Source organism: Physeter macrocephalus, chromosome 18 (genome assembly GCF_002837175.3).
Source record: "Physeter macrocephalus isolate SW-GA chromosome 18, ASM283717v5, whole genome shotgun sequence".
In the NCBI taxonomy this organism is placed as follows: domain Eukaryota; kingdom Metazoa; phylum Chordata; class Mammalia; order Artiodactyla; family Physeteridae; genus Physeter; species Physeter macrocephalus.
In genome coordinates this window covers 96,791,297-96,804,754 of record NC_041231.1, presented here as the reverse complement: position 1 = coordinate 96,804,754, position 13,458 = coordinate 96,791,297, and the positions used below count along the sequence as shown (strand labels likewise).

The following is a 13,458-nucleotide window of genomic DNA, read 5'->3' as shown; positions in this document are numbered from 1 at the left end:
GCGATTGGGATTGACATGTATACACTGATGTGTATAAAACTGATGACTAATAAGAACCTGCAGTATAAACAAAAGAAACAAACAAAAACTAATACTAAACTTTCTTTGGGTTATTTGTATGGAAATATGTTAATATAAATGTTTCAGACGCTACATGAAATTTCTAAAAATCTTATATGTTCTGGTATAATGTTATAAGTCATAATTCTAGTTATTCCTTTAAAATGTGTATCTCAGAAATAACTAAATTTCCTTGTCAATTGATTATGAACTTTCATCAAATCTTTAACCATGGTCATTTTTAAGTCTTTTGTCATTTACAGAGAGTTCTGGGTGTACTCTGATGCTTTTGCAAAAACGTTCCTATAAAAGGGTTTCATCTTCAAGGAATTCATGAAAAAGACTGACAAGTACAGGTTTCTGGTAACTGACTTATACTGCTGAACTGAATGAATAAGCATTTTCAGGACTCTAAACCGATGAATTCATAAAAGTGCTAACAAAAAATCAAGATAAAAAAATTAATTACATGGGACTGAGTGAACTGATGAGGATGAGTATAATTTTTGTGACTTTCTGTTTGAATAAAAAAATAAAATTAAAAAAAAACAAAAACAATCGCCTAGGAATTGGTGGACCTGACAAAGGTGAACATCAGAGTTTAAAGGTGCCAGTCACAGACATCACTTGAAGATGAGTTATTTCTCTGCCAGGTGACAGGCTAATGGCACACACTGACAGTCCAGTGCTTTTGTCAGCTGAAAATGACCTGTACAGGGAAGCCAATGAAGGGCCTAAACGGAATGAAAGCCCTCTCAGGATGTCTAATCCCAAACTGGCCCCAGTTTATGGCATCTTCAAGAGGTAAGGTCAGTTTCCAAGGCGTTCTACCCAGATCCCCTCAACCCCCTCCCTATCTAAACTCAGGTTTTCCAGATCTCTCAGGATGGTTTGGGTCCAGAATCTATATTCCTAGGTAAGCTGAACCTTCTCAAGCCAATGTCAGGAGAATGAATGGGTTCAAAGGCACCCCATGACCTAGGGAGTTACCGTAGTTGTAACTCCCAAAAGACAGACTGTTTCGCCGTCAAGGAATTCCTTGAGGTGATGACAACAGGGCTGTCCCAGATGTGTTTAGCTGTGATCATTCTCATGCTATCATTCCAGCATTATACCCCAATTTTTCAATACAATAATTTACGTTCTGAAAGGAAGTTACTTTTTAAATTTAAAGGGGGGGAGGAAATGCAAGCATGCAAGCATGCAAGCACAGCATCAGTGAATGACTGCTACAGCATCTACAACTAATATCCTTAAGGACACCAAACCAAGATTACCAAAAATGCTTTACATGTAAGTGCTCAAGTATTTGACAGTTTGTTACTACGCAGCACCCAAGAGGCAAACAATATAAACATTTTTGTCCCATAAAATTTTAGCTAACATCTTTCTCATTAGAAATTTAAAACATGATGGAAAGGCCCTCATATTCAGAGCATTCTCCAAAGGATTCGTAATCTAAAGGTGACAGACAAATCCTTTACCAAAGTGACACCCTTTCTAAAGCAATGGAAAAACTAAAATGAATTAAGCACTAAATAACAATGCTGTTTTACATGTTAATTCATTCATCCTCACAATAACCCTATGAGTACCATCTTCACCCTCGTTGTACAGTCGTGGAAACTGAGGCAGAGAAACTTGCAGAAACACGTTTCTGCGAGTTTCTGGTGTTAGAGTCTATGCCTGCGGTTCCCAGAGTTTGCCGCACACAGGAATCACCTGGGGGTCTTTAAAACCCCATCGCCAGTCTGATGTAATTAGTATAGTTTGCGACCCAGGCATCAAGATGGTTAAAGGTTCCCAGGTGATTCTAAGCAAAGTTCGGGAACCGCTTGGTCCGTGTGCGCTTCACCACTAGGCATTAATAGTACTGCCATAGTTCTGTCGTTTCTGTGGCCCTAGAGTTTCTTCACTGAGGCGTTAAACCCAAGGCAAAAGTAGAGAGAGAAAGCAAAAGGGGAAGAGGCGCCAAGCCTTGGCAAAGGTTCAGCGAGCGAACCGAGCGCGAGGGTGGACAGGACGCGCGGCCGGGCCCCGGCGGGTGAAGGCTGCGGCGCCCGCGACCTCCGGCCTGGGGAGGGGGCAGCGGCCCGGCTGCAGGCGGGGCCGCAGAAGCTCCGAGGCCCGAGAGGGCAGGGGTCTGGAGGGCAGGGCGTGGGAGGGGGCTCAGGGTCACCGTCCCCCCGGGGCAGAGGAGCGGGGAGGCGCGCTCGCCCCTCACAAGACACCCTCCGGGGCCGGCCAGGGCTGCCGGGAGGGGGTTGCACGATCCCCGGCGCGCCCGCAGCCTTCCCGACCCCGTTCCGGGCCCGGGGTGCGGGTCAGAGCCTGCCCTGTGGGACCTAAGTTACTTTGTGCGGCCGGACAGACGCCGGAAAGTTCGTTACTTTCCTCGATCTGTCTGGGATGGGAGGTGCGGGGCGGGGTGGGCGTGGGAGGAGGGGGAGGAAGAGGGACCGGACCGGGGTGCGCGGAGGCCGCGTCCCGGTGCCCCCAGCTCCTCGGCCCGGCCCCCGGGTTCCCTTTCCGTCCCCCACCGTGTACCTACCCGGAGGTGAAATCCTGCTGCACGCTCAGCAGCCGCTCGCGCAGGGTCTCCAGCATCATCGCCGCCGCCGCCCTCAGCCCCGCGCAGACACCGCGCCGCACCTGTCACGGCGCGCCCCTCACTCTCGCGGCCGGCCCCACCCCCCGCCCGCTCTCGCCTCCGCGCCGCGGCCCCTTCCGCGTTCCCGCCCCCCGCTCGCGCGCTCCCTTCCCGCCCACGCCGCGCCCAGGCCCGCGCAGCCGCAGTGAGCCCCGCCGGGCTTGGGCTGCGGAAAAGGGGCGGTCCTTCTCTCCTAGCCGAGAAACTGAGCAGCTCGGATGCTTTTTCCTAGCCCAAAGCCAGGCCCTCTCCTTTTCCTTTTTAAAATTGAAGTGGCCACGTGAAAGAATGCTTTAAAACCAGCGCTTCTTTGAGTGAGTGCAGCGTTTGTTTTCACAGTTTGGAAGAGAGATGGATCAATTTCTTACATAGCGTGCACCTCCCCTGTAGCAAACGCTTTCGTGGACTCTGGTTCCAGGATCTGACCCCGCTGGCTTTGACCTTGAATGAGAGAATTAACCATTCTGAGCCTCGGTTTCTTCATTGATAAAATGGCAAAAATCAACTGTTCCGACATCTTTACTTTCCATTCTCTTTTCAACCTACCCCATCAGGCTTTCGTGCCCTTCATACCAAAGGAGGTGGCCTTTGTCGAGTCACCAGTGACCGCCATGTTGCCGATACCATTTGTTACTTATCTGCCCTGATTTTTCTCTCGACCTCTCGGTGGCTCTCAAGCAATTCCTTATCCCATACTTAAGACACGTTCTTTTTCTTTCAGGCACTCCATTCATGCACTCTCCCTCCCTGTCCACTCCTCCTCCTACTTCATCAGCCGCTCCCAAGGCCACATTTGCAGGCTCCTGCTCTTCTCCATGAATGGCCCCCTCCTAGGTTATTCTATCCATTACGATGCTGTAAATTCTATCGAGGCACCGGTGACGCCCAAATCTCCATCTTCAGCCCTGTCCTCCCCCCCACCTCCTTCAATTCATACCAGTTGCTTATGCCACCTGTATCCAACAGGCATCTCAGACCCAAAATACCAAAAATTGAAAATTTTATTGCAAACTCACTTTCGAACCTAATCCCAGTCTCTTCCATTTCAGTAAGTGGCACCACCATACACCAAGTTGCTCAAGTTAAGCCACCTGAAATTACCATTTCCTATTTTCTCCACCTGCTGAATATTAATTCATCAAGTCCAATCAACTCTATTTCTAAAGTATTGCTAGAACCTGCTCCTCTTTCTCCATCTTCACTATAATCACCCTGGTCCAAGGCACCATCATCTTCCACCAGGAATACTGACAGGTCTCCTTATTCTAGTCTTTTGCCACGCACATGCCTATAACTCATCCTTGATACAGCAGCCAAAGAGAATTATTTAAAAGAGCAATCATATTGTGTCGCTTTCCTGCTTTAAATCCTTCTGTGCCCTTAGAAAAAAAGTCAAACTCCTTGCTCGGCTTACGAAGTTCTAAAATTTGAACCCTTCCTGGCACTCTATCCAAAGTAAGTACTACTCACCTATCTTTCCTTGACATTTAAGCCACAGTAACCTTTGGTATGTTGTGTGTTCCCTGAAAATCCTAGATTCATTTCCTTGAGGCCTGTTCACAAGCTTTTCTCCAAATTGTCGCATGGCTGGCTCCTTTGTGGCATTCAGATCTCATCTTAAACATCATCCTCTTAGATAGATCTTCCCTGATCATTCTAGTTACTGGCCCAACCACTTCCTATACACTGTTTTTCAACTTAGTACATAACACTATCTGATAATTTATTTAATAATTGTTTAAGAAAAAGTTGTTTATTTATTTGCTTACACATTTAATTTAAAACCAGCTCTGAGACTAGGCTGAGGTGGGCAAGGCATTCACCTCAGGTGTAAAACTTAAGGGGAAGCCAAAACCCTTAGTAATCAAGATGGATAATATTTTAATGCAATATTCAAAAACTTTTAAATTAGTGAAAAATTTTGTGTTGAACAAAATATCAAAACTTTAAGTTTTAAGACAGACAGGATCTGTCTTTATTTTAAAGACTGGGCCAGTGGTAAAGAATCCATCCTGCAACGCAGGGGACGCAGGTTCGATCCCTGGTCAGGGAACTAAGATCCCACATGCCGAGGGACAACTAAGCCCGCGCGCCACCACTACTGAGCTTGTGCGCCTCAACTAGAGAGAGAAAACCCGCACGCCACAGCTAGAGAGAAGCCCAAGCGCCGCAGCGGAAGATCTCTTGTGCCACCACTAAAGACCCGACACAGCCAAAAATTAAAAAAAAAAGAAGACGGGATATGATAGGGCTGGGATTGAATGAGTCAAACGAGATGCGCTGTGTGAGGATAGGCCTTTCCTGGCAGAGCAGAAGTGACTATTCTGATTAGTGATCTAGGGCAGGGGTCCCCAACCCCCGGGCCTTGGACTGGTACCGGTCTGAGGCCTGTTAGGAGCCAAGCCGCAAAGCAGGAGGTCAGCAGCGGGTGAACTGCCCCCAGTCCATGGAAAAATTGTCTTCCACGAAACTGGTCCCTGCGGCCAAAAAAAGTTGGGGATCACCGATCTAGGGAATAAGGAGCCTGGACCCATCCTTTCTTCTTTTCCTTGGGTGCAAACATCCAGTAAAGAACAGCCATTCTACTCCATAAGGACAGGCTGCCAGGTGAGCAGGCTGCAGTGACCCAGTGCTTTCTGTGACTGGGTGGGCACGTTTTAACCTGAGGTTCAGTAATGGGAGTTCTGCTTGCCTATGAACATAAGTCATGTGCTGCATCACCCTCACCAGAAATGAAAGTGATGTTTTGGATGCTTTATGCTGACTTTCTTATTTCTTAGTAGGTTGAGACAAGTTGGTTTAGAGGGGGTGCTGTTTATTGGGTCTTTCTCCACCACCCGGAAACAGTACCTGGTAGAGTAAGAGATCAAATGATCAGGTCTACAGAGACAGATCCCTCACTGTCTAGTAGATGTGGAAACCACATGTACTGAGAAGTAATAAATCTTTTTCATTTTATTCAATTGAAATAAACTCCTCTGCTCATATGTTTTCAATTTAGTAAGTTTCCTACATTCCAGTAAAGTACCAAATCAGATCAAAAAGAGTATGCCTGTCACTAGAAAATAGATTTACTTGTGCCCAATCATTTTTACCTTGACCATTGCATTGTTTATTAGTCTATGGCATGTTTGTCCTTCGTTTTGAGGTGTTTTATGAACATTCTTAACCCCATGTCTGATAAACCCCAAAACAGTGACAGTTTTAAAAGTGCTAATAAGAAGAGATAATTATAAGGAAACAAAAGTAAATTATAAAAATGAAAGTAAAGAGAGAAAATGACTACTGTTGCACACGAGTTGTTTTGTAGGAATGATTAAGGACCAAGAGTTGAAACATGCGACACGTTGTGTCAATTTAAGTAACAGTAATCAGCCAGAAACTAGGAAGATTGACTGGCAAAATGAAAACAAAAGTTTTAAGTATAGAGAACCAACATCAATAGTGGAGGCTACCGACCTAATCTTAATTCAGCAATTGGCTGAGAGTTGATTTGAGAACATAATAGCTAAGCAGGGAGAAAGCTGTGATGATAAAACATTTGAGGCAAAAGCACCAAAGCTGCTTAAGAAGCTCCCTAAGGTGGTGCTTCCCTGGAGCAGCCGCAGCAGCCTCACCTGGGAGCTCGTTGCAAATGCAGAATCTCAGGCCCCACCCAGACCTACTGAATCAGAATCTGAATTTTAACAAGAGCCCCAGGTGATTCATATTCATTGAACGTGTGAGAAGCACTGCTCTAAGACGCTTGCTAAGGGAAGGGGTTTCCTTGTCTCAGTGGATTTTTACAGTAAATAAAGTGATGAATGAGGATTTGGTGGAATTGGAACCAAAAAAAAGATGCTATAAAAGAAGTAGCCATAGGACCCAGAAGATTTCACACCACTGTTTTGGCAGAGATCTTTTAGAGTAATCGGTAAGGCACTACTGCCACGTGAGTTACAGGAATCTAACAGATTTGTAAAGGCATCTACGTGTTGTTATTAACTTCTTTATAATTTTAAAACACCAAGATTTTTGATATCTTTAATTTTTAAGAATTTAAAGATGCCAGAAGAGAGAAACCAATTAAAAGCGGTAAATGTTTCTTGGGAAACAATGAGTCGTTCTAAGAGTAAAGTAAGCTAAATAAAGCTGGAAGGTAACATCAGCATGGCATTTTGAAAAGGAAAACAGACAGGAACCTGAGAGGCGGAGGAGGGGAATTCCAACACGCAGAGCAAAGATCAGAGCCCAGTTGAAGAAGAACACAGAAGAGGGTGTTGGCGGAGCGGGCTGAGGTGCGGTGGGAATCAAAGTCTGAAGACAGAAGCTAACAGACCAAGAAGGCAAGCAGTGTGTGGAGTGACACTCCCAGCAAAGCTGGGAAAGAATATTTTCAACATGAACCACATTGAAAGAACAGTGAGAGGCAGCTCAGCTGCATCTATTTGTTTTGAAATTTTATCACACTATAATAAAATGTAATCAGGCACCTAACCTCGTCTTTTTGCTCAGATGAAGAAAAGAAAGGTACTACACAGCGCATTAGAGGAGGAAACCTCTTTTATTTTTCGTTAATCTATGTACGGATCTATATGATCTATGAAATATTCATAAATAACCAAGTGACTCCATTCATTAAAATGTAGGGACCCTACATGAATAGAGGAGACCACAAATAAATGGTTTTCCCTGGAGAAAGTATATTTCAGAAATTACACCTTCTGAACCATTATAGAATAGAAATCTCTTCAAGTGGGAGAATTTAACTCAAATGGAAACTTTTTAATAAGAATTACAAAAAGATGATTGAGCCCATTATTACCTATAGTTAAGTATCAGCTTAATATAGCTGGGGGGAGTCCTAATAATTGAAAAGGATTGAGGAGAAGGGCAAATATAAGGTCCTAGTGCCCGAAAAGTTCCTCTCTGTCCACAGGAGTTGCCCATGTCAATGGAAACTGATACTGAGAAACTGATTCTAGGCGGAAACTAGAGAGAGTCCTTTAAATGCAGTTAAGTGGCTGGTTCTCAACCCTGGCTGCACTTTAGAATCACCTGGAGAGCATTTTAAAAAATACCAATACCTGGGCCCAATCTCTGGAGATTAAATCTCAGGTTTAACTGGTCTGAGGCCACACCTCCTCAGCCACACTGTTTCAAAAGTTTCCCAGTTGATTCTAATGTACAGTTGGGGCCGGGGACAACTGAGCTGAGCTTTGCGACCTGAGCTGCCTGCAGGGAAAGGAAGCAGAAACTCTGGCTAGAACATCCACTGCGACCTCAGAGTCCACCAGACCTCTGCCTGACTTCAGGATTCCGGGCTGAAGCTGGTGCCCACTCTCCCAGCTCCTTCAAACAGGCACCAGCCCCATCACTTAGTCTGTAACATTTGGTACTTGGGCCTGAGCCCCTGCAGCCTCTGCCCAAAGGCGCCGGCTGACCCTGGAGGCAGTGGTGTGAAGGGGAGGGGCGAGCGAGCGAATCTGGGCACCGCACTGGGGAGGCCAGGCTCTGTCTGGCGAGCTCAGGCCACCCCCAAGGCATGCGGTCTTTCTGTAAGGATGCTACACCGCGAAGGGAGGGAACCCCAGGAGCTGGCTGTGTCTTGAGACTTGGCCTGGTGGAACTGGAAGCTTCTTGTTGCCTTTCAGGAAACAACAGACGTTCAAGTGTCCTGAGCAGCTCTCAGTAGCTGTCATTTCAGGGAAAAAAAATGTCCCTTGTCCCCTCTCCTGGTGACTCTTCCAGTCCCGTTTATTTCTCTGTCTCTGACTTCCTCTGCTCTCATTTTTCACTCTTTCTAAGCTCTGCTCTACCATATGCCGCCTGCCGCCTGGTGACTTCAGCTTAACGCCCTCTCTCCATGCCTTTTGGCTACTGCCAATGCGGCCCCTCCCTGAGTGACCAGAATAAGGCTCTAAATGCTTTCTCCGGTCCTTCATTTAACAGAAAATGCCTCACATAAGCAAAGGTCTTGCACGAGACCACCTCATGCTATACATGTCTGCTTGTAGGCCAAGTAGCAGTCCCCAGCCCAATCTATTGTGACCCAGGTTGCAGGGTCAAGCAACACAACACATGCACAAGAACTGCTTTTGGCCTTTTTTTTCCCCTAGAAGGGGATTATGAGGGGCTGTTTCTTAGACCTATGCAAGGGGGAAGTAAGCCTCTAATAGCTAAATTAGAGAAAAAGTACCCAGTGTACCTGGTAATGTTTTTGCTTATGTTGCTTCAATTCGAGGTTTATATATAATAAGTGCTAAGTTTCCAAACATTGCCTTTATGATGTGCTGAGCATCTCGACAAGGGGAGGGGGAGAAAGAAAGTAGTTCTCATGTACAGAAACACTGGGTTCCTCTGCTTTAACTAGTGTATCGTCTCTGTGTATACACAGAAATGCAAGTGAAGATGTATTTGTTGTCTTAATAAACCATTGTATATACCAATGAAAAGCTCGTGGCATACGATGAATGGTTTGTTTCCTCCATTATTGGAATTCTGTTCCTGAAGTGAGTCTGACTGCTGTGCTTAACGCCATCCTAATTAGCCACCACTCATTACCTGGTGGTACCCAGCCAGGGAGCACGGCATCGAGAGAGAATGAGCTCATCGATGAAAGACGTTTTGTGAAACCTCAACTTTTTAAAATAGTGGAAATGTCACAGGAGGAAAAGTACCCCAAACAGGAGCCCCATTCTTCCTCTCCTGGAGGCCACAGTGAAGAGGAAATACTGGGCTCTTAGGCTGACAGTAAGATCGGTCTGGGGGATCCAGGAGTGCCATCCATCTACCGATTCCCCACTGCTTCCTAACGTGCCCCCCTCAGTCCTGCAAGGCTGAGTCCTCGTGGTTTTCTGCAACACCGTCTACTCAACGAGAGCGATTGCTGAGGCCCTGCCTATGCCTGGCGCTCTACCAGATGCCAGGCACATACTGACGTACTGACTTTATCTTACTGTAATGACAATGATGGCTGTTACCTACTGAGAGCTCACTTAGGCAGGATTCTAAACACTTTACACGTATTATTTTGCCCATTTTGCAGATGAGGAAATGAAGGACAATAAGGCACCTACAAACCCGGGAAGAGTTTCTAGCCTAGTTGAGGTGATTAGTGTTTCACCTGTGGTGAAGACAGCCCAGACGAAGGGTGACTCACCTTGACTTTGCTCTGGAAGAAAGAGTCATGAAAAGGGCCCTGGTGTTGAGCACCCCTGAGAAATTTAAATCCAGGTACGTCAGCAAGAACTCCTGGAAGGTGCAAGTGATTGGTTGGTGAAGCTTGGCATCTGGCCCCGCCTTCCTGGGCAGCTCCTGGCAAATGGCGCCTGGTTACGTGGCGGTTACAGCCCCCCGTCAGGGGGCTGAGCCCGGCTGGCCCGGTTGTGCGGGTTATCTGTGACGCTTCCTCCCTCACAGACTGGCAAGACCCTAGAGGGAGGGAACAGAGAAGATGGAGAGCCCACCGGTGTTAGGAGCAGAGCAGGGGAGGGGTGGACCCTGCCCATGCCAGGCACCCTTGCCCTCTGCCCTCTGGAAGGGCGTGGGAGAGGGTTACACAGCCCCCCCGCCTGGGATCCCACTGTAGAGACTCGGGGTCACAGAGAAGGAGACTCCCTTAAACGGGAACAGAAGGCTTCCCAGGGTCAATGTGAATCAGAGACCGGGGAGGGCGGGCGTTGAGCCCCAACCCTGGGGGTGAAGGAGGAGAGGAGGAAGGCCCAGGCTGGGGAATCTGTCCTCCCGATCGGCCAAACCCACATACCCTGCTTCCGCCTTTAGTCACGGACAGCGGGTCACCCCAGGCCATTACCAGCTTCACTTCCTCGAACTCACAGGACTAAGGCACCGCCCGTCTGACTGCAGGAGGACAGCCAGCATTTTGAGTCCCCTCCACGGCACAGGAATCTGAGCAGGGCACACAGACAGAGCCCACCGGCGTTCACCGGTATAAACAGCCTTTCCAAAGCCCCATCTAACTTTTACCTGTTTCACACTCTCTGAGAAAGGATTTTCAGGAGGAGCTGGGCATGCTTCACAAGGGTCTGTATCATTCTACCCGGGTTCAAATGGTGGAGACAGCATGTCATCTTGGAGCAGGTCTTCTAGAAGAATCATTTGCATGGCCTTTTATGTAGACCAATGCAAACAGGCATCACTTGTTCCAGAGGAAGGGTGTAATACGTTTTGGTAGATAGATCTTAAAGGTTGTGGTGAAGAGGTTCACAAATTTGCATAAAATCTATTGTGCCTCTGAAAGAGCAGATATAGTAGAGCCCCTAACTCCTTCCCTTTCAAAGTCATCCAACATTATAAAACATCTCAGGTGGGGCAGGGTATCTCACTGAGGTCAGATGACAGAAAGACTTCAGACTAGAGACAGCCCAGGGGAAATCATCTTGGTGGAAAGGGAATGGGGGAGGTTGGGGAAGAGAGGTTTGTGCTGGTCACCTGGGCCCACGGCACAGCCTGAATTCTATCCAAAAAGGGCTACTTTGGGCACATGGAGGTTGTGTGTGTGTGTGTGTGTGTGTGTGTGTGTAAACAGAGACCTGAGTCACAAAGATGATCTCGCTGGGAGCCCAGATGCCTTTAGCAGGGAACAACCAATACCTAGTAAGTAGCGGTTATCCTCCAGGCTCATGGGGGTGAAGCTGAATTTTGACTCCAGGCAAAGATACAGCAAATCTGGCTCCTTGAACTAAGACGATCTCTGAGTTTGGGGATTTATTATGAGGGGAGGGTCCCTACGGAGAGAAGAAAAACCATTCAAGTGATATATGAGTTGGAGGCTGACTTGAATAATAATTTTACCCCAAGCTGGTGAAGCAGAATATCCTGGCGTCTTGGAGGGGTAGCAAGTCAGAAATGCGTTATTGTCCCCACCCCTTGTCTGTGCTCCTGTGGGGTGCAGTCTGGGAAACGTGGGTCAAACGGACTGTTTTCTCTTTTTGAAGTGCCTTGTCTACCCTTGGGGGACCATAAACCATCCTGTCTTCATCTTTTAATACAGAGCACTGTCACTAAGTGTTTGCAATACCTTATTGCATCTTCGCAATTGCAGCCCTAAATCAAATCAGATCTGGGAGCTTGTCCTACAGGCCAAATGGGATTCAGCCAAGGATCAGATCCAGCCTTCAAACTGGACCTCTTTTTTTCTCTTCACTGTCATTTCTTTATGTTCTACTTACATTTTACCCAAACCTGACGATGTGTTTTGAGTGGGGAGAGAGTTTCCATTAATCCCCTATTTCACCATCACTAAATTTAACTCTGATGTAAAGTCTCAAGTTCTTTGCCCTAAAAATAGCTCGGGGCTGAAATGAGAGCAGAGGATCGGTGTCAGCTGTGGTGTCATCAGAAACCCACTGATGTTAAAGGCCAATAAACTCCCCTTGTCCTACCCTGGCTTGGCCTTTGCATCCACCCTGTGGGGGGCAGGATCCAGACACATCACCACTCTTCCCACTCAGAATTTACACACATTCATGAACACGAGAGAGCACAGTCTCAGTGGGGCACCCTACTCACCCTCTCAAATGTTTTGGAAAACTGGCCAATTTTCCCTTGGAATTTTGACCTTCTACAAATTTTTTTGAAAAAGAAAACAAATATTAATGATAGGCTTCCTGTCAATAAACTCAGTACAATGTGCCTTATCAACTTTTAGTAAAAATGTTAAACTACAAGGGTTTATGCTAAATATATCCTGTTGAAATGAAAGCTTAAGTTCCAGCAATCAAAATAACATGTCAGTCTTTTGTTCATTTTTCACAAAACTGAAATTTCCAGCATTCTTAAACTACACACACACACACACACACACACACACACACACACACACACACATCATTAAAAGAAACTGAGAAATGAGGGGGTTGCAGTAGAATTCCCTGCACTGGCATTCAGTAGGCCTTATAATGTAGATTTAATGGGGTCAAGGGGGAGTCTGGATTTTGTTTTTAAACTTACTACCCATTGATATTTTAGTTCTATGTCCTCTATTTGGCCCAGCAGTAAAATGAAGTAATTCATTTCTAGATGGCACATTAAAGGCACAGTCCTTGGTCATGACTTTAGTCTAAGTGTTCATTTGACACATAGATGACTCTGGAGAACTCTACTATTAGTGGCCAATTTGTCAACAGTCAACAACAAACAACCTAAATCATCTACTGTTCTCCTGAGCTAAGTCACTGTCGTGCCAGATGGTGACCCCACGGTACCTCGTTCTCCCAGCCGGGAGGCTGGCATTCGGGACACTGCGATGCTCCCTCACAGCAGTAGGGTTTTGGAGTTCTGAGCTAGGATCACGTGTAGAGAGGAACTGGTCCTGCTGACGCACCTTGGGTGCACACGTGCCAGCTGCCCAGCACAGCTCTTCATGTTTATTTTAAAAATCTACAGTGTTTGCCAATACAAAAACTTGAGGTACAGAAAGATGAATGTCATAACTTGGAACTTTAAAAATTCTCACTCTGCAAAGCTGGAGTAATTTTTGGCTGAATTTCCAAGAGCCATGTCAACGTTCTGACTGTTCTTAGTGAACCTCATGATTAGTCACATGGATGATTTAAGGTCAAAATATACCAGGCTGTACTCTCACCTTTTAGAGTTTTCAAAAATTGATATAGAGCAATAAGATAAATTAACTGAAGGGGACATACAGTTTCAATTTTTTACATTATAAAGTTGTCATAGGTGTGGCTTTCTTGAAACTTTCATCACACACACACACACACACACACACACAAATCCTGTCCAGT

General features: G+C 46.3%; 1 protein-coding gene and 1 long non-coding RNA gene across 4 annotated transcripts in view; both read right to left on the bottom strand.

Moving 5' to 3' along the window:
• DTNBP1 (dystrobrevin binding protein 1) overlaps positions 1 to 2,803 on the bottom strand; it is a 119,841-nt gene extending 117,038 nt beyond the window's left edge. Inside the window, exon 1 of one of the 2 annotated variants that reach the window (XM_024122127.3) lies at positions 2,612 to 2,803. In XM_024122127.3, coding sequence (XP_023977895.1) covers positions 2,612 to 2,670 — 59 coding nt within the window. In that variant the 5' untranslated portion in view covers positions 2,671 to 2,803. The remainder of the gene's footprint in view (positions 1 to 2,611) is intronic. The other variant, XM_055079529.1, reaches the window with a different exon arrangement.
• Positions 2,804 to 3,086: 283 nt separating this feature from the next.
• On the bottom strand, positions 3,087 to 12,973 carry LOC114484325 (uncharacterized). 2 transcript variants are annotated; one of them, XR_003677061.1, is made up of 4 exons: positions 12,919 to 12,973; positions 10,679 to 10,797; positions 9,852 to 10,123; positions 3,087 to 3,151 (listed from the first exon to the last, which is right to left on the bottom strand). It is a non-coding gene; the product is annotated as an uncharacterized lncRNA (long non-coding RNA). The 2 variants fall into 2 exon arrangements; XR_003677060.2 differs by lacking the exon at positions 3,087 to 3,151 and having other exon boundaries at positions 7,454 to 10,123.
• Positions 12,974 to 13,458: the final 485 nt, after the last annotated feature.